The sequence below is a fragment of the Micromesistius poutassou genome, assembly GCF_964030765.1.
Source record: "Micromesistius poutassou genome assembly, chromosome: 15".
Lineage (NCBI taxonomy): Eukaryota > Metazoa > Chordata > Actinopteri > Gadiformes > Gadidae > Micromesistius > Micromesistius poutassou.
The window spans coordinates 13,002,698-13,024,857 of NC_140285.1; the positions used below are offsets into that span (position 1 = coordinate 13,002,698).

Sequence of the window (22,160 nt, forward strand, 5' to 3'; positions counted from 1 at the left end):
ATCTCATGTTCATGTTGGTCATTCAAGGAAATGGAAAGTTTTCAAACAAACAACTTTATAGAGTTCAATTTGACCTAAGCGATGGGCATTGTTGGCCAAGCTCGCATGGTTCAGGACTTAAAACAGACTGAAGTTGGGGTCCGTCAGCATCATGGCTGTGACAAATCTGCAAAGAAACACAACAAGGAAGCAAAAGAAGACACGATCAGCCTAGATAAAACAAACTTAAAATGAAAATGAGATTTCACATTTTTATTAAACGTTAATAAAACTATAATATTCCATACTTGGTCATTTCACTGTTCTGACGGGGATAGTGTTTGATTTGGGTCCAAGGTTCAGGGCCCTCAGTCTTGGTTACCAACCACCCGTACTGCTGGCTGTCCGTCAGAGGCACACGGTACAGCTGATTGGGGCCTGAAAGAAGCGGCAGCAAAAGCATGTATTTGGGCGCCATCAGGACATCGACGACAGCAACGTCGCTCTCACCTGACCCATTCTCTCCCCTGAACTCACATGTGGGTATCTGAACCCGTTTGACCATCTCTCTGTACTGTTCCTGACTTCCACGGTGGGTGTCCCTGCTGTGGGAGAGATGCTGGGTGTCAGTGCACCTGGGGTGAGGTGAGGCCAGCCGTGAGCCCACATGTTGGGGATTAGTCCTGCCATCTGTATCACAAAGAGAGACAGACAGACAGAATTGTTCTCTCACTGTTGCTGCAACAAGGCTCTTTTGTTGCAACATCCAACCAGTATGTTGAGAAGAGCAGCTGACTGGATCAACTATATGAGGGCTTATTTTGAAGATGGATTCTATTACCAGAATTATATCTCATTGTACAAAAAAATACTTTAAAAGCAAGAGGGATACAAAGCTAAATTTAAATTGGCCAAGGGGATATCTTTCCTAGTAAAAGCATCATTACTTTCAGCATTAATGGGCCTGTCTAATTTGCATATAAACACACTTCATTGGCTTTTTGAGAACCATTTCAAGTGGATCACTTTTTTAAGCCTATAGTCTCTGCCGGCTGAAAATAGATTATATATGCTGCTCAAACGTGTAATATACAACAACTTCTGGCTGTTTTCTTCATTCATTTATCCTATGTCGAAAATTTACAGATCACTTAACTTGTGTGCCCGGCACTCCTCTGGGGGCTATCATTTGATCCCCTATGGGATTTTGATACCCCATGTTTGTTATCCCAAAGAAAGTCATCCTGTACAGTTTTCCTTAAAAAAACCAACACGTAAATTCGCCCTGAATTCTTTTTTTTTTTTTTACAACTCTCGGTGTAGGTGACCGTAACCATGGTTACAGGCGCCGCCCCCGGGGTCTATGGTTCCATTAATGAAACCTTTTCACCGAGGTTTAACTTTTCACTACGTGTCCTTACATCTAAATAAATAATTATTCCGCTTGTTTGTTCTTCAATCTAGCCTTGCCTAAAGGCTTTTTTTTTTCTTTCATTTTTGCATCAGCTAAACTTTGAACTCAAGTTTAACAGCTACCGTTTTTATTCTTTATTCGCAATGCAACCGCTTTTCTTTTTGCGTTCCTAAAACGGTTCATGAAATAAAATGCAGGCCTATTCCTACACGGCATGGCATAGGCCTATTCTTTAATTTAAATTGTCAAGCTCATCTACCTGTCTAGCAAATTATTTTATGTCCAATCAATAAAGCAAAGCAATCATTATTTTTGTATTTTATTGCACCTCCTTCTCTTCCTCCTTCCTGCTATCCTTGTGTAAATAGCAGCCTTCCTGTAATACCGGCTGGCCACTGCTTCCTGCCTAGCAGCAGGGCCAGTCATGGTGCATGGTGTGACTGTGGGTGTACAACAAGCAGCTCTTTATCTGTGCATTGGACAAAGCACTTGGTAAACAAATGAGGTGCATGCATAGGCCTGATGTTTGTGCTGTGAAAACAATATATCATTTTATGTAACTTCCTAGTGTTTGCAAGATATTGTTTATGTTCAATTCAGTGTGAGGTGAGTACACACGTTGACACTGGTGAATAACATGTAGCCTACGCACACACAACATTTTTCATTATTATTTGTATTCGTGCAAGGTTTGAGAATATATTATTATCTTATAGATTGTATTTTACATGTCCATTCGCTCAAGAGTTTGACACTTGTTTGGATACCGATGCTTGAATAACTGACCCAAAGACTCGATTTGGATGTTGCACACATCTGAGGTCTGTCCCTGGGCATGTTCCAATCGACTCCCTTGTTCCTTCATTCCCTATTCCTTAGTGAACACTACATAGTAAACTACGTCGTAGTAGGGCACAGTGTGGGGAACCAGATTTGTACGCTCACATTTGGGACAACACAAACGCAAAATGACACCCTTCAGTAAACTATAGGCACACGTGGACCACTTTGAACAGAGTGCTGTGTTGAGGAAGGCGTTAAAGGACGGCCAGCCCTCCGGGGAGCAACCGACCTCTCTATTCTTCTATGAACAACCATCATCGCACAGTTGTAGGCTTCTTCTGTGTAACTAGTTTCCCTATTTGCGACATTTCTGGTTAGGCTGGACTGGGAGGTAACTGAATCTAACCAGAATATGCTTCTCACACCGGGGCTGGGAACCAGGTAACACTGAACATAGATAATAGGAGATAATAGGCTATACAAACACTGACGTTTATAACACATAACACATCTTCAATTGGCAAGTTTGAAATAGCTGGTATACATCTTCATCACAGGATGGCAGTTAAAAAAAAAAGGCTTTGGCCCAGTTTAGGTAAGCAGCTGTGTTGTGACTAGGTTCAGCTCTGGGTCCGACATGGTGCCATTTAACTGTTGCTACAACAGTGTGGAAATTAAGCAAGTGTGGCCCTTTAACCCTGCAGCAACAGCAGACTGGCAGGACAACACTGTTATCCGATGGTCCATCTGATTAACAGGTCATGGAACCAACTGGTCTTTCTTGCTGAACTGGTATAGCATGGCAAAAAATTTTTTGCATTGCTTGATTAAGAATAACGTAAGCACTCACAGTACTGTAAACACATTTGCATAAAGTAAATGTTATATTGGCATGGCTATAACGTGTGTGGAGCCATGTGGAGCCTTTTATTCGTGGTTGGGTAAAGCGGTCGCTCAGCAAGCCCCGCCCACTAAACAGCCTCTGCGCGTCTCTGCGTGCCGCGTGACATCACACGCAGCGACACCGATGGGAAGTCGAGCGAGCGCTGGTGAGTTTCTTCTAAACCAATAAAATCACAGAATTCCGCCTTGTCATTTAAACAGGGAAGTAGCTTCATTTGCTGCAAAGAAAAACGCACACGGACTTTTATAGCAGTAGTGGGCTGTCACTAGTTTACACCTGGTGTTTGTGTTGTTCAGCATATTACCAGATCACCATACAGTCGTTCGGGCCAGCACTGTAAGTATAAGGCTATGTTTATTTGAGGTGATATCAATATTTTATTTAGCAAGAAATCGGGCTGCCTTATTTAGGTTGCTAGCGGCGAATGATGTGTGAATGAGATGATTGTTCAGCCTGCTGTCAAACATGTAACAGTTGGTGCCTAAGCTTGGTGAGCCGACAGCTCTTTTTTTAGCCTCGCAGGTTAGTCGAGCATGGGGTTATACGTGTGTAAGCTGGTTTGAATGCAACTCATCATTGAGACCATCACTTGTTACAACCCATAGAAACCAGTGAGATTCACTGTGGCATGCTGGTTTAACGTGAGGCTAGTGGGCAGGATTCCCAGGTTGCCGTAGAACGATTTATTCTGTTAATACAGGGACAAGGATTTACCTAATATAATTATAGTTGTGTGTGTGTGTGTGTGTGTGTGTGTGTGTGTGTGTGTGTGTGTGTGTGTGTGTGGCGATTGGGAGTTAAGGGGAAGGTAAGTAGTCTATACTTAGTAAGACTAGTACTTGCAAATTACCATCTGACAGAATAGTGTGCGGAGAACCCTATCTAACTCTAACTCTTAGTTAACTTTGCTTGTAGGTTGGTTAACTTTCATACTTGGGTGCTGCTTATAGATGCTGTCATCAATAATCTCGCTTATACATCCTGCCCACAAACATCAATGATGACATCAAATATCCTGATAGATCAGTTGCTGTATTTGATATTATAACGTGATGTGATGATCATCATATTGGTGTGCAAACTGCAATTAACATTGCTGCTTCTTTATTTGTATATTTAAAGGATCCCCATTAGCTCATACCATTGCGATCACCTAATCTTCCTGGGGTCCACATCTGACATACTGTACATAACACATTACATGATAAAACAATTACATCAATATACATGAATATAAAAAATAAATACATTCATATTCAACACCCGTCAAAAGTGATCATGGATTAGGTAGAATACAAAAAAGTTAATATAAAGATGATATTTAAGAATAATTTGAATTATACAACTTGTATGAAGCAGCATACAAATATTAAGAAATAGCCCAGAATTCTACCTCCTAGTATTCAGTCTATCATCTTCATTCTAATAAATGCCTCTGCATATTCTTTTTAAAGGATGATTTACTTTTTATTAGACGGATATTAAGGGGTCAATTATTCCACTTGGAATAATAACCACGAGTTAGTCCTTAGGCGGGGAACACAATGTGACCGTTACCGGCAAATCAGGTTATGTGTGTTATTATAATAACAAAAAACGATTTGGTCAATTAAAAATGTTGGCATATTTTGAGGTAGTGGTGTAGCTGAAGAATGGGGCCATGCTTGAAGAATTCCTCTGCTGAATGGTGAGAGGCACGAGTGCACATTTCCGCTTCTCGTTTTAATATCTTACTTTTGTTTGTTTGTTTGTACGTTTGTTTGTGTTCCCTGCAGAGAAAATGAGCATCCCCCTCTCTCGCTCTGAGGTGTTCGGGGAGCTGAGGAAGGAGCTGTATGAGGATGAGGAGTTCAGGCAGTCCGATGCCCATGTCTTCATCATCATGGGAGCGTCGGTGAGAATTAGAAGAAACACAAAGAATGGGAGGACAGACTTTAGCCAGGAATCAAAGATCACTGAAGTAGTGGCTTGCAAAAGTTTGCAAAACGTTTTATTACGATGGATGAAAACACACACATATTGCAGCGTCCTGCACTATGCACAGATGATGTTGCGGCATCCTTCAGTTAGATTTTTCATATCAAGTGTGTGTTGTAATGCCTCCAAAGCAAGCACATAATTACACATGTTGGTGGAGGTGTGTCAACAGAGTTCACTGAGCTTGTGCAAACAATAGTTGTAGATTATATAGTCCAAGTGAAGAATATAGATAGAAAGTAGACCAATGGTTCCCCTTTACCTAGCAGGTTATGCACAGCACAGTTTCCGTGTTGCTCCACTTCCAACATGTTTTGTCCACACTGAACTGACAAATAGTTATGATACTTCCTCATTCCATAAAGTGCTCCGACTCCAGTCACTTTCTCCTCAGTCACTTGGCTTACCCAATCCCACTTTTTACAATCCATGTCTAGATCTGTCTTTAGGAATTTCCTTTTACAAACGTCTGGTTTAGTTTAATGGCAAAATCATACATTTATGGTTACATTAATGTTGTTTATTTCAATCTACCTTCATATCTTGTCTCTGTTTGCCTGAAGCTGTGTGCGCTGGGCTGGAGAAAGGCGTGCTGTTAAATTTTTTGCAGTGTCACCGGCTGTCAGTGTTTTTCTCTTGTAATACGACTTTTCCCAAGCAAACATTGACCAACCTTATTTGATGAGGCTGTTCTGGTCATGCATAAGTATGGCCATATATATGGCTGTATTACTTGATTTGATATGTGTTGTTCCTTCTAATTTGTCCGGTGTGTTTGTGTGCATGTTTCTGCTGGGTGTGGTCCCATTCAAGATCAAGATTATACTTGTTTTTTAGATTTTAACCCCTATGGCATTTAAAAAAATAAATAACTGCAACTATTTACTCAAAAGTGAAATATGTTATCTGTTGTCTACTATCGGCAACTAAGAATATAGGCCATTTCTGTGTGTCAAGCCCCGTTAGTTTGAATAATGAACCACCTTCTGTCCCCAATGAGGTGTTAGCTGTCATCTTAGTGGCATTTACCTAAGCAGTGCAGCAGGATGGGAGAATTTATTTAGACGCCATGTATCCATTGGTATCCATGTCTATTCATCAGGCTATTAAATTGCTAGATTTCTATATATCTATTGGTGTAATTTCAAGATTTCTATGAAACAGGGGGGCATGTTTTTTGTGCTATTTAAATAATTGGACCTTGGCTGTCACATGACACCATTCATCTGCCAGACATTTGCCTTAGCTCAGTTGTTCTGGGCTGCTCTTCACATAATGGTGTTCATGTTAACTACTAGGTAGCCACTCCCAGTATGATTTACATGGTTTCAAATGTGTCTAGGCAACCACACTCACCTGTTGGCCATTAGTTGGTCACTTGTTTCACAGCCTCACACAAACAGCTTCTTGTTCATACGTAAGCATGCATCAGTCCTTCTGAAGTGCTGCAACGATTACACAGGCCCTTTGCAATTCCCCCACCGCAGCTTGTGTGTAATAACCATGTTAGTGCAACTTTAACCTTGTTCTCCTTTTGCAGGGGGACCTAGCCAAGAAGAAAATCTACCCCACTTTATGGTGAGTCAATGATATAATTAGCCATTGTATCATTTATAGAACAGGAAAATATTAGAGAAAATTAAGCCTAAAATTAATTCACTTAAATAATGTGGGTGCTGGAGAAGAGATGTATGGTTAACAGGTTAGTGAATCAGACATTGTTCTCCGACTCGTCAGCCACAAAGCATGGGTGTCACTGCTAATGATCCCCTGTCAACCTAAGCTGCATCCAGTTGCAGTGCTGCTTGTGTGACGTTCGAGGTCAACAGTTGAATCCTCTCTCTCTCTCTCTCTCTCTCTCTCTCTCTCTCTCTCTCTCTCTCTCTCTCTCTCTCTCTCTCTCTCTCTCTCTCTCTCTGGATGATGTGTCCCTCTGCCAGGTGGTTGTTCAGGGATGGCCTCCTGCCAGAGGAGACCTACTTTGTGGGCTTCGCCCGCACAGTGCTGACCGTGGATGCCATCCGTGCCGCCTGCATGCCTTACCTGAAGGTATAAACAGCCCTCACTCTCCCCCAAACGCTCCCCATCCTCCCATACGAGTGGCCTCTGTGGTGTGCATGCAGTGCATTTTGTCTTCATATAAAAATAAACAACATGTTTTCCCTTTCTCTGTCACCTTGTCCCTGTTCTCATGTCACGGCTGAATGCCAGCAACGGGATGCTTCAAATGAATGTTATTGGAGAGGGCGAGAGAGAGAGGGCGGGACTTTTAGTCGCATAGGTTTAGCGGCGAGGGGGAGGGACTTCCGATAGAGGTCTTTCTGTTTTTGTAAAAAAAATGGAATATCGCTTTGAATATCAAATTCTCACAAAAAACATGTTATTCTTCTCCCTCTGGGGACTGTTAACCAAGCGTACACAGCTCGCAGGAAGTAAGAGCCAGGAAATTGCGTTCCCTCTCTCAGCCTGCCCTCTCTGCCCCCCCCCCCCCGCGCAGGCAGCGGACTCTGAGGCGGAGAAGCTGACGGAGTTCTTCAGCCGCAACACGTACATCAGCGGGCGCTACGCGGACGAGGACTCCTTCGCCAAGCTGCACGCGCACATCTGGACGCTGCCTGGCGGCGTGGACGCCAACCGCCTCTTCTACATGGCCCTGCCGCCCACCGTCTACCACGACGTCAGCAAGAACATCAAGCACCACTGTATGAGCACCAAGTCAGTGCACCGCCAACTCCTCTTCTTCCTATTTGACCCTATGCTGTTATTGATTACTTGAGTACGTGCTTCAAGCCAAGCCCACCTGCGGTGGATTCAGACGCATGTCGTTCAACAAGCATTCAGGAGGTGTATGCATCTACGTCCAATGACCGCACAGCCTACCTGTAGACCGTGGACATTGGACACCTACCTTCTCGTCCGGAAGACTACAGTAACACCACGAGCTCTTGCGCTATTCTGCCCCCTGTATATACAGTATCTATATCTCAAGGTCATCGTGTCTGGCTGCATTTCGATTCCCGTCCCTGTGTTATTTTCTCATCTTTACCCGTTTGTTGCTCTCTAATTATCCCCTTTAATCAAATTTGCTCTCTCTCGCTCGCCAGGAAATGATGTGCTAATCAGGAGTCCACTCATGCCTTGTTAATGTGACGTGACCGCGGGAAGGTAATTGATGAGTGTGTGTGTGTGTGTGTGCGATGTACAGAGGCTGGACCAGGATTATCGTGGAGAAGCCGTTTGGGCGGGACTTGGCCAGCTCTGAGGAGCTGTCCACTCACCTCTCCTCGTTGTTCACCGAAGACCAGATCTACCGCATCGACCACTACCTGGGCAAGGAGATGGTGCAGAACCTCATGGTGCTCAGGTGAGCTGGGGAACCTCAAACCTCTCAGAGCAGATACTTCCATTCAATCAAGTGCATTATCGTGTTAGAATATGTTTTTTAAACTTAAGTACAATTGGTTTAATCCTAATATTCGATCTGCTAGAAAAAAATAATGCACTCGATTTGGACAATAGTTTCTCTTGGTTTTGTATTCAACAAATTCAGTCGAGGAGATGGTTCTGCATGTCCCATTCTTCCTATGTTAACGTACATAAGAGTTGCAATGATTCACTCCCGTTTCACATGCATCCACATTTTAGACCTTGCAGCAATGGATCTAAATGTAATCGTAATTAAATAGCAATCTATAAATTGAGATTTGATTTTGGAAAGCAACCCAGCGTTATCACGTCACCACAGTGAGACGTGCTGTGTGTCTGCATGCGGTCGCCCAGCTCTCCGCCGGGCCCCTGCATGCTAATGACCCGTGGGGGCCATTGTCTGGTTCTGTGTTTCAGGTTCGGCAATCGCATCTTCGGGCCCATCTGGAACCGGGACAGCGTGGCCAGTGTGGTCCTCACCTTCAAAGAACCCTTCGGCACCCAGGGGCGAGGGGGTTACTTTGATGATTTTGGCATCATCCGGTGAGCGGGTGAAACCCAACGAACCTCAGCCCCAAGAGGCATTGTCCGTTAACAATGCCTCTGTTGACCGTTTATCAATGGGCTGATTGAAACGTGGAACCGTGTTCGTAGTGCTAATTATGTTCTCGTCCCGCACCTCCTTTGTCCCAACACCTGTTGCATTCGGTCCCTTCCACGCCGGCCAGTGATGTCATGCAAAACCATTTGCTTCAAATCCTCTGCCTTGTTGCCATGGAGAAACCGGCTTCCACCAGTTCCGATGACGTCAGGGACGAAAAGGTGCGATCCCGTCACGACCACTCTCACATGACCCACGAGCACATCACCAGATCAAATGGATCTTGCTCATCTGCTCACCATAATAATCAGAACCCCCTAGGCTGTTCTTCTTCACAGTATTTTCTGATTGGCTCTTTGCGCCCCCTGCAGGTGAAAGTGCTGAAGTGCATCGCCCCGGTCACCATGTCTGACGTGGTGCTGGGCCAGTACGAGGGGGACCCCGACGGAGAGGGGGACGCCAAGCTGAGTTACCTGGACGACCCCACGGTTCCCAAGGGATCCACCCAGGCCACGTTCGCCACCGCTGTTCTCTACGTGCACAACGAGCGATGGGACGGTACAGAACATAGTGTCTTCTCTACAGAACCATGTCATTCTGACCCCACAGCCTTTAAAAAAACCTCTAAAGTCATAGCTGGCTTTCTCATCTTTTGGTTGTGTTTTCAACCAAAGGGGCATTTGTCTACCCCGAATTATATTTTAAATTATAGAAAAACATTGCTTTCAAGAGAGCTCCACTGTGAACTGCAGAAGCCGTCCACAAACCCACAAATATATGCAGAATTGTATTCAAACTCATAGGTCAACATTTGATTTCATAAGCTGTCATCCAGCTGATGAACATTTAGGAATGTACAAGGACATGGACATGTGCCCATTTTTACAAGATGAATGATGGGCTAGTATAGGATTGATGTTTTTAGTTATTTCTCCTGATGAACCCTTCCTCTCTGCCCCCGCCCGTCCTCCTCGTCCTCCCCAGGCGTGCCCTTCATCCTGCGCTGCGGGAAGGCCCTGAACGAGCGCAAGGCGGAGGTGCGGCTGCAGTTCACCGACGTGCCCGGGGACATCTTCGGGAAGCAGTGCCGCAGGAACGAGCTGGTGGTGCGCGTGCAGCCCAACGAGGCGGTCTACGCCAAGATGATGAGCAAGAAGCCCGGCGTGTACTTCAGCCCCGAGGAGACGGAGCTCGACCTCACCTACAAGAGCCGCTACAAGGTGGGGCGGGCTGCGGCGCGTTGGGGGCTGTCGGGGCGTGTTGGGGCTTGCTGGGGTGTATTAGGGGCTGTTGGGGCGTGCTGGGGTGTATTAGGGGCTGTTGGGGCGTGCTGGGGTGTATTAGGGGCTGTTGGGGCGTGCTGGGGTGTATTAGGGGGTGTTGGGGCGTGCTGGGGGTTCCTCCATGACCTACCATTATGCTTTTCCTACTAAATTGTCACCTTGTGTTACATTGAGCCCATCCCAGTGAGCGAGCGGGAGGATTTCAGAATGAAAATAAACCGGTTTCTGTTCACTCTTACTGGCTGAGCAGCTCTGTGAGGCGAAGTGATGGACTCTGGTAGTCGGCTGTGTCTGTGGCGTGAGTGGAACAGGTTTTGAGATGGTCTATGGTAAGATGAGCCCCTGCAGCAGCAGCAGACGTTTTTGTAAACAAAAGTGTAACAGGCTAGCCAGCCTTTTTGTTTTGTAGAACGTATCAGTTATAGGATGTGATTTTCTTGATGCCATTATTGAAATCCCCATCGATCAGCATTGACCACACGTACAGGTGCCTTTTTAAGCTAGGAGCCCGTTGAAATGTTACACATTGCAGCTTTAAACATGGGCTCTCTCTGTTCTCAGGACGTGAAGCTGCCAGACGCCTACGAGCGGCTCATCCTGGACGTGTTCTGCGGCAGCCAGATGCACTTTGTTCGCAGGTGGGTTGAGTTGTTAAGTTTGATTCGATCAAACCCTGTGAGATCATCCGAACCGGCTCCATCACAGGAGGCAGCCGTCAGTTGATCATGTGTCATGTTGGCATGCCATGGCGTTGTATAGGAGATACGATTTAATTTGACCCTTCATTAGATTGAATTGTTTTTATTTGAAGGATGTATTGTGAATCTGGTTCAGTTACTCTACCTCTGTGCTCTTTTCAGTGATGAGTTGAGGGAGGCCTGGAGGATCTTCACGCCCATCCTCCACCAGATCGAGAATGAGAAACCAAAACCTGTCCCTTATAAATATGGAAGGTAAGATACCCAGTTTACTCAAACAAACATACCTTTACTCTAGATGCCATGCCGTCACCATAACTCTATCCACCAAGCATAGACAGGAAATAGACTTACTGGTACTGGTTTTACTTTTTGTTTTGATGTTCTTACATTTGTGTTGTTTTTGTGATCAAGCATCTTCACCTGTAAATATTGCAACCCTTCCTCCCCCTCCTCCCTTTCCCCCAGCCGCGGGCCGACGGAGGCGGACGAGCTCTCCAAGAAGGTGGGCTTCCGCTACGAAGGCACCTACAGATGGGTCAACCCCCACAGACTGTGAGCCCGGCGGGGGGCGTGCTTCCACCAGAGGCCAGGAGGGGGGCCCAGAGGGCGGGCTGCCAGGAGCGCAGCGCAGGCTGGGGGCCTGGAGCAGTGTCTTGTGGCGCAGGAAGAATCCCTACCAGTTAATGAACAAGAGGCTTTGTGGATTATTATTATTATTATGTACACGGTGCATAGCAGGATCTCTCAGGTGTGGTATACGTGTATGCTGGGACCAGTTTGTTAGAAACTGTTGAACTAGATTTTGTGTCTTCATATACCATAACTATATTGTTTACTATTCAAGGCTTCTTCAAATGAACGTAACAATTGGTGTTTCATAGCATCACTTTGTTGTGATGTTAATACTTAGGACAAAATTACAGAGGGTCTGTATTTGAAAGGCAATAATTGTACTCATTAATATCTATATAGGTATGTATGTGGCTTGGTAACATATTAACTTAGAAAGTGTCTCCAGTGCATCTGCCATGAGTAGGAGAAGGGGAGGATAGCGATGCATTACACACAGAAAGCACTTAGAGCCATGACCTGTGGGCGTTAACCACTTTACCAAACAAAGGTAACCAAGCAGACAACAAAGGAGATTGTCCACCAGCTGTTACTATAACATGTATATAGACTTTGAGATTGTATGACTTTGGTCCTTTGGCTGCATTTAAAATACTGATTAGCGGATTATTATGATTCTTTCTTATATTGTATATTTAGTCTCCTGCTTCTGCTGCATGGGACCAATGAACCAAGGCTGTGCAAAGCATCTACTCTGTGGCCGTGTGAGCTTGAATTGTATTTCATAGTGTTCCAGCTTCTCTCTCGCTTTGATACATGAGCAGTCTTAACCACAGACACAAACCCAGTGTTTGTCAGCTGCCTCAGTTGGGTCATTCCCTTGTTTTTGTTTACATCTCACAATGCATATTTTAGTTGCTGATCATTCCAAATTTGAAACTGGGGGGGGTCAATTAAGAGGGTTTGTATTGCTGGTATACAGTCAAGTTTATTTGGCACACTGTAGTTTAATTACCTTTCAATAAACAAGTCTTTCATTGATAGTGTCAATGTTTCAGGCGTTTTGTGAAAATCTGCTGGTCATCACAGCTACAAAGACTGGAAAACAGGGCAAGATTAATAAAACAAGCATCCTTCTGCACCACGTTTTCCTGGGCAGTTGATGTTTGTCAATACATGATGCAATTCTTAAAAATCATTACTGTTAATTTAATGGGAAGGACAACAGGAAATATGTTTTTTGGATTCTTAATTACAGTAATGTCAGGAGTTTTAGGGTTATTCACATGCATCTTGCGGCAAAAGTAAAATAATAAAAAATACTTTAAACCTCATGTCTACATTAATTCAGTGGTGATTGGTCCGTTGATTCACTGCCAGTGATGGATCCATATTAAGTCCATAGAGGCCATGTTGGGACAGCTCTATATGCACGCACCACATTCCAGCTGCTACAAGAAACTCCTTTATGCTCCAAGACCATGGAGTCTAATCTCAGCCCCAGGCGGGATTCCCACTGAATAGGCAGTCAATAACAACTCATGAATCAGATTAATCAAGGCATATTTTATTTTGACATGTTTCCATTAAATATTATCCAACCGTTGAAATTAAGCGCATTAGTTTATATCAAAAGGCAGGTGTTTTTTTTTTGGACATAATATTCATGACAACCACTAATGCGTGACCACCCAAAGGCAAGGTCAGGGTGAACAGACACAGCCAAACCACAGACATTTAGAAAGCAGGTCTTTGGATTCACAAAGCAGAGGAACAACCAAAGACTGAGCAACAATGCATTAGTAAGGCACTTCATATCTGCACGTTGCTAGGTGACGTTAAAAGACATACAGTTGGGAGTTTTCAACCCACAAATGCACTACACAATACGCTTTGATACTCAAGGAAAACACATACACCAGCAAATCACAATAGTAGGCCAACCGAAATGAGGTACACAAACTTAACTGGACGGAGTTAAAAACGACTTGTTTGACACATTGTGGTGTTTCCCCTCCCACAGAAAAACAATAATCCAAGTACATGCTTATCCCTTTTCAAAATCTCTATACTCCAACTTGACCCATTCAAGGGCTGAGTTCAAATAGGTTTCCTTGCCCCTTGGGTCGATTCAAAAACATGTTCTCCTGCTTCAGAAGGTTTGCTAATCAGGTGATATAGCCAGCAACGTCCTAGCTATGTTTAGTAAGGCTTTATGTACACACAGTCACAACAAGACAAAAATTAAACATGCATTTTGATTAAATCTAAATGATTAAGACCTAAGAGAAAATACCACACAACCACGAAAATTGGTCGTTCCCGTAATCCGTAATGACCTTTCAACTCTCTGTACAGGGAAGGGTTGAGATGATGGACCAAAAGCACTTGAAAAAGTCGATACAAAAAGTATCTCTCTCATATATATATATATATATATATATATATATATATATATATATATATATATATTAATATTGGCAGGAGAAAATTGTTTAGCTACAGCTCAATATGCTCAAGACGGATGCATCCAAACCCTCCATGAGGAACCAGATATTCCTCTCACCTGTAGTGGCTCAAATCCAGTTTCAACAGATGAGGTGCGATCGATGGCCCTCTCTCTCTCTCTCTCTCACAGAGTAGGAAGGCTCTTGGTTGGGTCAGGTGTTACATGTGCTCCGGGTGGTTCTGCAGACAGCTTATGAACTCTGTGACGGGGTGGCCCTGGTAGCAGATCTGATACACCGCGTTGAACAGTGGGAACCTAGAGAGACAGAGAGAGTTGTACTGTGGAGTACTATAATAGTCCCAAAGTCCTCACATAGACACTTCAGAACGGTCAGTATGGGGTGTCTGCCACTGGCCCTGCCACTTACTTGTCGATGAGGTTCTTGTGCTTCAGGATGAGGTTGACCTCGGCGGCCGTCGCCGGTCCCTGCAGCTTCTGACCGTTGAGCATTTCCTTCTCCAGCTCCTCAATGGACTGAGCGACACAAAGCCATCGAAACACATTCAAATCAAAACATTTCTCGATCTGACGTAGGCCTGGGCGATATGGCTGAAAGACATATCACGATATAACTTGATCATATTGATCGATATCGATAAAAATTGATCATGGAATTACCATGCTGGATTTAAACACTTCTGTTTAACACTTAATATGACCTTCATTGATAAGTACTCCTATGTCGATACAACAATGAAAAATATTGTAAATAAGTATGGAACCGTGTTTGTGTAACAAACCCAGCTTCTAGATTCGGTCTCTTATCGATATATATTGAACATGTTTTATATTGATATTGATCAAAAGTCTATCACGATACGATAATTTATTGTTTTATTGCCCAGGCCTAATCTGACTGTATACGTGTATACTAGCCTTCACCGTGTAAGACCTCATTTTAAAAAGGAGCCTTCTTGGACCAAGGACAAAGCCAAACAACGACACCACCCGGACCAGACGGCTCACCTTGCCCGTCTTGGCGAAGGCCTCGGCCACCTTGCGGTTGCGACCGCCGTAGCAGGTGGTGATGAGGTCGGCCACGCCGCAGCTCTCCAGGAAGGTTGCCGAGGAGACGGGCCCGGCGGTGCAGAAGATGCGGGCGAAGGCGATCATCTCCATGAGGCCCAGCCGGATCACTGCCGCCTTGGTGTTGTCCCCGAAGCCCAGGCCGTCGCAGAACCCCGCGCCCACCGCCACGATGTTCTGCCGCCCGACGGGGGAAGAGACCACAACAGCGCGAGTGTGAGGAGGACGCACAAACTGAGTTACATCGGCTAACGGTTTTGGTCATTTTGAGGAGAGACTCGATGCCCACCTTGAGTGCCCCGCAGATCTCCACCACGTCGCACTCCTCCACCACGGTGACCCGGAAGTTATCGGTCTGCATGAGCTCCTTCAGCAGAGCGCCGTGCTTCTCATTCTTACAGCCTGGCCAGAAAGAAAACCAGTTACATACATTATGCCCCCTATGACCAAGAAGACCATAACAGATACTATTTCATCACACCAAGAAACATGGAATTTATAGGCATCTTGTTGTACGGCCCTGGTTAGATATTGACGCGCTGGTGTTAATATTTATTTGCCATTCCAATAACAAGCACTTTTGCCTGTAAATAATATTACTAAATAGAGCCATAATTACAAAATGTATAACCAAAGTGGCTCATTCCTGTCCTGCCCGACAAAAACTGAGCAGCCAGGTCTTAATCCAAAGGTCATAACTCAGCCACTTATTGACAGAACCGTCTACTTCAGTTAGTATGCGGTGTGCATTAGGAGAGATTAAGAGAAACAACGATTTCTTTCTCATGCGCTGCAGGAATTCTGCAGCGGAATTCCCCTCACCGATGGTGGTCTCGCAGAACTTCTCGTCGGCGACCTCATTGGCGATGTTGGCCCCCATCAGCACGCTCATGGTGATGCTAAGCTTCTCCTGGATCACCTCTGAGATGAGCTTCAGTCCATCGGGCCCCTCGTCCACACCCTAGAGCCAAACATACAGCAGGTCATGGAAACCAATAGATACAAGAACAAATAATAGATAAAGATAAAGCAGATAAGATAAAACAGATTAAAAAAGATAAACAATTAGACAAACAATGGACATATTGACACATAGAAGGATTACAAAAGGATGATAAAAAGTAACTGTTAGTTTTCAGCTTATTTTTAAACTGTTCGTATAGTCTCTGCATTGTGTATTTTCCGTTGTAGTAGTAATTCCTGAAGTGGAAATCAAGGAAGCTTGACAGGTTGGATCAGAGGGTCGAATAGATGGTTTATTCCAGGATGTAATACAGCCAGATACAGACTTAGGTTGAATAAACTATAGTGTAGGTGGTGAGGAGCAGTCTCCTGACATGCTTGGCTGTCGATCCCTCTACCTCCTCCCTACTACTTATTATAATAAGAAAATGTGAATAACAAAAGAACAGAAGCAGTGTCTCCCTTGATAAGGTATATGGCCCTGGCTATGTCCCAGATGACCGGGTTGGTTCGTCCTCGTTGGGGCATAACAAATGGAGGAATGTTGTAAATAAGACCTGTTATCAGTTGGAGAGGCACTGGCCTGTTCATAGACTAAGAAATGTGAAGACAGAGAGACACTAAAATACACCAACATCCTACAATACCAAGAATTATTCAAATCAAAGAGTTGTGGTTTAGAAAGAACTGTGGTCGGGTTGGCCATGAACCCAACCTCCACTAGGCCATGTTATGTTGGATTCTAGACTTTACTGCCAGTTCAACGGGTTGATTCGATTATTTTCTCTGGCACAGCTTAAAAAAACAAAACACACAATGAGTTCAGGATCATTAAAAACGGTGCACATTGAGTCATTGACCGATCACTTTCTTCTTGCCGACGGTAGATTCAGCGCTTTGGATGAAGTTACAGGACCGGGAAAGAGCTTCAGGCTTTCCTAGACCAATACAGCGACGCAATACCAGCATTCTTGACAGTTGGAATAGTGGTAATGTTTATAATAAGGATTGGTTGTTCAAACAACATATTTTTTGAATATGTTTCGATGTTTTCCACTTGGATAGTTTGAATATTAGTAATTAGTTAGCGCCAAACAAATAACCTTCAGACAATAGAAAAACAACTGTTTTAAACAGTTGAAAAACAACTGTTTAATTTGATTGAATTAGTTTCAATCAAGGACCCACCCCCCCTGATTTGATAAGCTAGTCATACAGTAGGAAGACTTGACACCCCCAGCAAACAAACAGATTAAGAAGAGCCTGACGATCAATGATTGCCTAAAGCTTTAGGGACACACAATCGCTGTGGCCTCTGAACGCGGTATCATCATCACACAGATAAAGTAAGCCGGTCTTACCTTGATTAGAGACATTCCGAGTGCGTCACTCTTTATCTTCCCCTTAATGGTGTCACACACCCTGCCAATGAACTGGTGGGGGATCACAAACACCAGGATGTCTGCATCACCGGCGGCATCCACCAGGTCTGGGACGGCCACCTAATGGGTGGGTGGAGGCGTGAAGCAAGGGGTCAATAGATCTACTATTCCAGCTGGTGTTACATCACACCTAGTTGGATCATGGGCAAATAACTCCAATGATTGAGGAAATGGCAACGGTTTCTATGCATTGAAGAATGGCAGTTAATGAACATTGCCCATTAAAACATTGTGCAAAAAACAAGACAACATTTACCTGCATGCTTTCTTGCATTCAAGTTGAATGTATGCAAAACAACAAGGATGATATATTCAACCGTCTATATTCACAACAAATGGATACATGGCACAAGATAAGCAGTACTGTGCGAGTATTACTTACTACATTGGATGGAAGTTTGTGCCCAGGAAGGTACTTCACATTTTCATGGTCAGTGTTGATAATCTCTGTCAGTTTACGGTCATTAACCATCTCCTCAAACACCCACATATTGACGGTGTTGTCAAACTGTGTATTAGTAGCAGCATTGCTTCCAATGATCTTGGCAATGGCCGAACCCCTTAATGGTGAAAGATAAATAAATGTGTTAGAAAACATAATGAAAATGGATGCGATGAGAGGCTGATCGCAAGTGTTCAAAAATGTGATTGAAAATGTGCCTCTATCATTTACACACAGTCAGGATAATCTCTGCTTAATCTCTGTTTTTTTTTCTCTGCTAGTCAAAGTTAATTCATCAATTAGCCTAGGCTTAAGAATCTGCATTGGTTAACAGAGCTGACCAAAATGATCGAATCATGCCCTGAATTATAGTTAGTTAGTTATAGTTAGGGTGACCCCGATGTAGTCTTTGTACGTCTCCTTTCAGCAACAGACTTGTGTTGAGCTTTGTGTAATGGACAATGCAGACCATTGCATGCAATACAGTGAGACATAAGTGGCACAGATAATCGATAGCATATATAGAGTGATAGCGTGGTGATTACATAATGAATAGAACTGTTCGGGCAATTGTGTCCGAATCCCATATAGACGTTGTACATCTGCAGCCATCGGTGTGTAGTTATGCAATGTGTAAACTGGAGCCATGATCAGAGTACGCACACCTCGCCATTTACCCTGGAACAGGGTGCTCCAAGTGAGCGTTATTGACGAGAGAGAGGGTGGGATTTTCAGTTACATGGTTGGAGGGGCGAGAGACGAGAAGGACTTCTGATAGTGATCTCCGTCTTCGTGACATTATTCGGAAACTGCTTTGTCCATTTTTTCAAACACTCAATATTTATCCTTCTAATCATTGTTGTTTCATGTCCGTATGCTTCTCGCTCGAGGGACTGTTAACTGGCCTACAGAGAAGATAGAAAATAAGAGACCGGAAATAATATTCCTCTAGCCGGGATAACGCAACAATTGAGGATCCTCTCAGCCTGCTCGCCATTCATACCCATCTCATCTCCTGTAGCGCGACGATAACATGGACATCGCAGTGACCAAGTCACGAGTCACTATGCGAAAATAAAAAACTGTGTGATCATAATCCAAGCTAACCCGGTGAGCAAACCTCCAAACGAAGCGGTAAAAGACTAGTTAAAAGCGGTCCAGTCTTCTCAGAATATTAGCAATTATTGCTAGCGGTTCGCATACAAGTGTGTTTGAAAATCAAACACTGCGTCATTTGCAAAGGGTAGTGATCATTTCGCTTACTTTGAGGCAGTAACAACATATCCTTATATTAACGTATGCACTTACCAATTTCCAGAGCCAATGATGCACACTTTCTTTGGAGCTGCCATGGTTTATGCAATGAATGACAGAAAGGGTGCCTTTACCCACTGAGGCAGAGCGCGACTAGTAGTACTGCCCGCAATGTGGGCGTGGAAACCGACGGCGGAGCTCTGCTCTAATTGGCCGATTAGATGATTAACGGAACCTCCCACTGACTGGTGCCAAGTGAGGCCATGTCCCCAGTCGAACAGCATGGCTTGCTAAAGGTCAGTAAGATGAAAGCAACTGAAATTTAGCTCTGTCTGCTTCAGTCGTGACATTCATCTGACGCTGACCGTGGCCTAAATAGATTTTTTCAGAAAACCAATGGGAACCATTGTTGGGGCCCATTGTTTGGGGCCCATTCTGGGTCGCCACTAGGCGCGGCTGAAGACATGACTACTTGCACGAATATCTCAAGTTTCATGTTGGTTTTCCAATATCACTGTTCACCTGCCACCTGGTATTGGACATTTTGACCCAGACCAGGCCCAAGTCACCCCCCCCCCATTGCCCCCCCATGCCCCATTCGGCAGTATTTGCTGTTTAGTAGGCAATACTTGAATTAGTTTGAATTTACTTGAATACTATAATTTGGATCTCAGATACCCCAGAAAGGCACATGCATTTGACTGAACTAAATAAAAATATTACTTATATATTACTATTATCTGTTGAACATGAATCAAATGAATTTGTTAGTTTGAAGTAACCCACACATTTACACATATAATTGTATCTAATTGGATTTTTTCTAATTGGATTTTGACCAATATAAATATATTTTAGAATACATTTGTATTGGGTAGTAGGGGGGCCCATAACAATGATTGCACCAGGGACCTGTATGAGTCATGACCTTCTTAGGCCACTGACAACTAGCCATATTTTATGACTATGACAAGAACCCGGCTTAACCTCCCAGTGCTTCAGCGGGCCGTCTCTGCTACCGTGGGACTGTAAAGGTCGGGCAGATTTCAAAGAGCCCTGCAAGGTGCTAACCCATAACCCACCCAACCTAGGCTATAATATTGAAAAAGTTCACGAAATAGTGAAATAGCTTGTAATATAAGAGAGCAATCTAGGAGGTGTGGCGTGAGAGTGTGTGAAGGGGGTGATTTGCGTTACAGTCGGTCTGCATCATGACTTTCCTATTTATGTCTTCCTCACAGCATGGTCTGGAATAAGGATTTCCCGAATCGGAAGTGTGACTAGACCGATTGAATGAGCTCAAAGAAGCATTTTATTCTTTGATATCCTAACAAAAGGGCCCTGTTGTGTAAGAGTTGAACAGTGTTCAAAAATTCAGCACTATTTATTGACCCTATAAGGAGCCATTACATTTCCGAAGGCCTGTTTCAACTTAGAACAGTTTGACCCCTGTCAACCCCTGTACACATGATTAACTATTAGAAATGATTTTGTTGGAATAATAATTGGAATTCATAGCACTTGCCAAAGCGTCCCAGCCTGCATCCCCCGGCTAATATTATTCCCAGTGAGCTGACTCTTTTAATTAAGGTCAGCTTTTCACTTAATTAACACACAGGTGATTTTACCAGTATATTATTGGTTCAATAATATGTTGAATTAAAATAACGCATCAATGAGGGGCGATCATAACTAAATACATATATAGTTTATATTCAGTTGCCACAAGTACAATAATAGACAGAGTAGCACATTACAGACAATGCGATCCACAGCCATTCGAATATTTACATCGATTTTTAGAGTTGATGTACTGTTGTGCTTAACCATAGCAGTACACGGTATAGCTTTAGCGAGTGTAGAGAGGTCCCATTAGAGTACTGTACAGTGGTATTCTTTGTCAATAGTATAGTATGTTCTGATTGCCCTCGTAGAAGCAGCCTAGCGTACACACACACACACCGTTTATATGAATACATACACCATTAGAACCTAAACTCTGTTCGCAGAGTACTAACAATTTGAATTACGGACATATAGGAAACTTAAGAATCATACCCACATGCATTCACGCACACATACATACACACAGCCCACACACACACACACACACACACACAAAAAAAAATCACACACAAAAAAACAAAGACACACAGTGATGAAACATTCAGCAGATAGGCATGCCGATATACTGCTCACTGTAAATGAAAACGCAACAGCACAATGTGTCATGCAAGCGAGGAGCCCTGTGCATACAGAGGAAACCTGAACACATTCAGCATTGAATATCTACAAAGAAAACAGATTGGTTTTCAATGACGTACATCTTATAGTCTCTCATAGGCAAATGTGTAAATCCCTTGAAATACCTTGTTGGAAAGACAACAAGATGTTGTCTACATTTCAATTTCAATTTCATGTGCCCAATGTGCCCTTTAAACCCTTGTCATTTTGTATGTTTTTATTGATTGTCACCCAAGGTAAACTGATTCCATAGCATCAGAATATATTTTTTAAATCAACTGGACTTTGTTTTGTTTTTATCTTTTCATTATATTCATTGTTGATGAAAACAATGTATGAATTGTGTATGTTATATTCCCTTGCCAGGAGTCAATTTCAATTTATTCCTCAACCATCGATTTTATCTTTCTTACAATTTCTCTGCCTTGCAAGATGAGGTAGTTTTTGACAAAATAGGGCAGGACTGATATAAAAAATCTATAATGAAATTATTTTGGATGATATACTGTAAACAGGAACAGAAATAAATAATGAATACAATAAATGTATAAAAGTAATAATAATAAAAAATGTGCATGCAACATTGAAACCCAAATTCTTAAATCATCTAATAATACTAATAAATATTTAAACACAAATATA

The 22,160-nt window shown here is 43.4% G+C and overlaps 2 protein-coding genes across 2 annotated transcripts; one reads left to right on the top strand and one right to left on the bottom strand.

Annotated features, from left to right (window-relative positions):
• Nucleotides 1–3,266: 3,266 nt before the first annotated feature.
• Nucleotides 3,267–12,100, top strand: g6pd (glucose-6-phosphate dehydrogenase). The gene is made up of 13 exons (XM_084480049.1): nt 3,267–3,416; nt 4,856–4,974; nt 6,598–6,635; nt 6,998–7,106; nt 7,555–7,772; nt 8,263–8,421; nt 8,901–9,026; nt 9,212–9,305; nt 9,456–9,642; nt 10,069–10,304; nt 10,929–11,005; nt 11,228–11,320; nt 11,534–12,100. Exons 2-13 carry the CDS (start codon nt 4,861–4,863, stop codon nt 11,622–11,624), a joined length of 1,542 nt encoding a protein of 513 aa, XP_084336175.1. The 5' UTR covers nt 3,267–3,416; nt 4,856–4,860; the 3' UTR covers nt 11,625–12,100.
• Nucleotides 12,101–13,185: 1,085 nt separating this feature from the next.
• On the bottom strand, nt 13,186–19,447 carry LOC311359300 (glycerol-3-phosphate dehydrogenase [NAD(+)], cytoplasmic). Its single transcript, XM_084479301.1, has 8 exons — nt 19,329–19,447; nt 17,961–18,138; nt 17,498–17,638; nt 15,996–16,134; nt 15,463–15,575; nt 15,114–15,350; nt 14,515–14,621; nt 13,186–14,402 (listed from the first exon to the last, which is right to left on the bottom strand). The coding sequence occupies exons 1-8, from the start codon at nt 19,370–19,372 to the stop codon at nt 14,306–14,308; spliced, it is 1,056 nt and encodes a 351-aa protein (XP_084335427.1). The 5' UTR covers nt 19,373–19,447; the 3' UTR covers nt 13,186–14,305.
• Between the last annotated feature and the right edge of the window lie 2,713 nt (nt 19,448–22,160).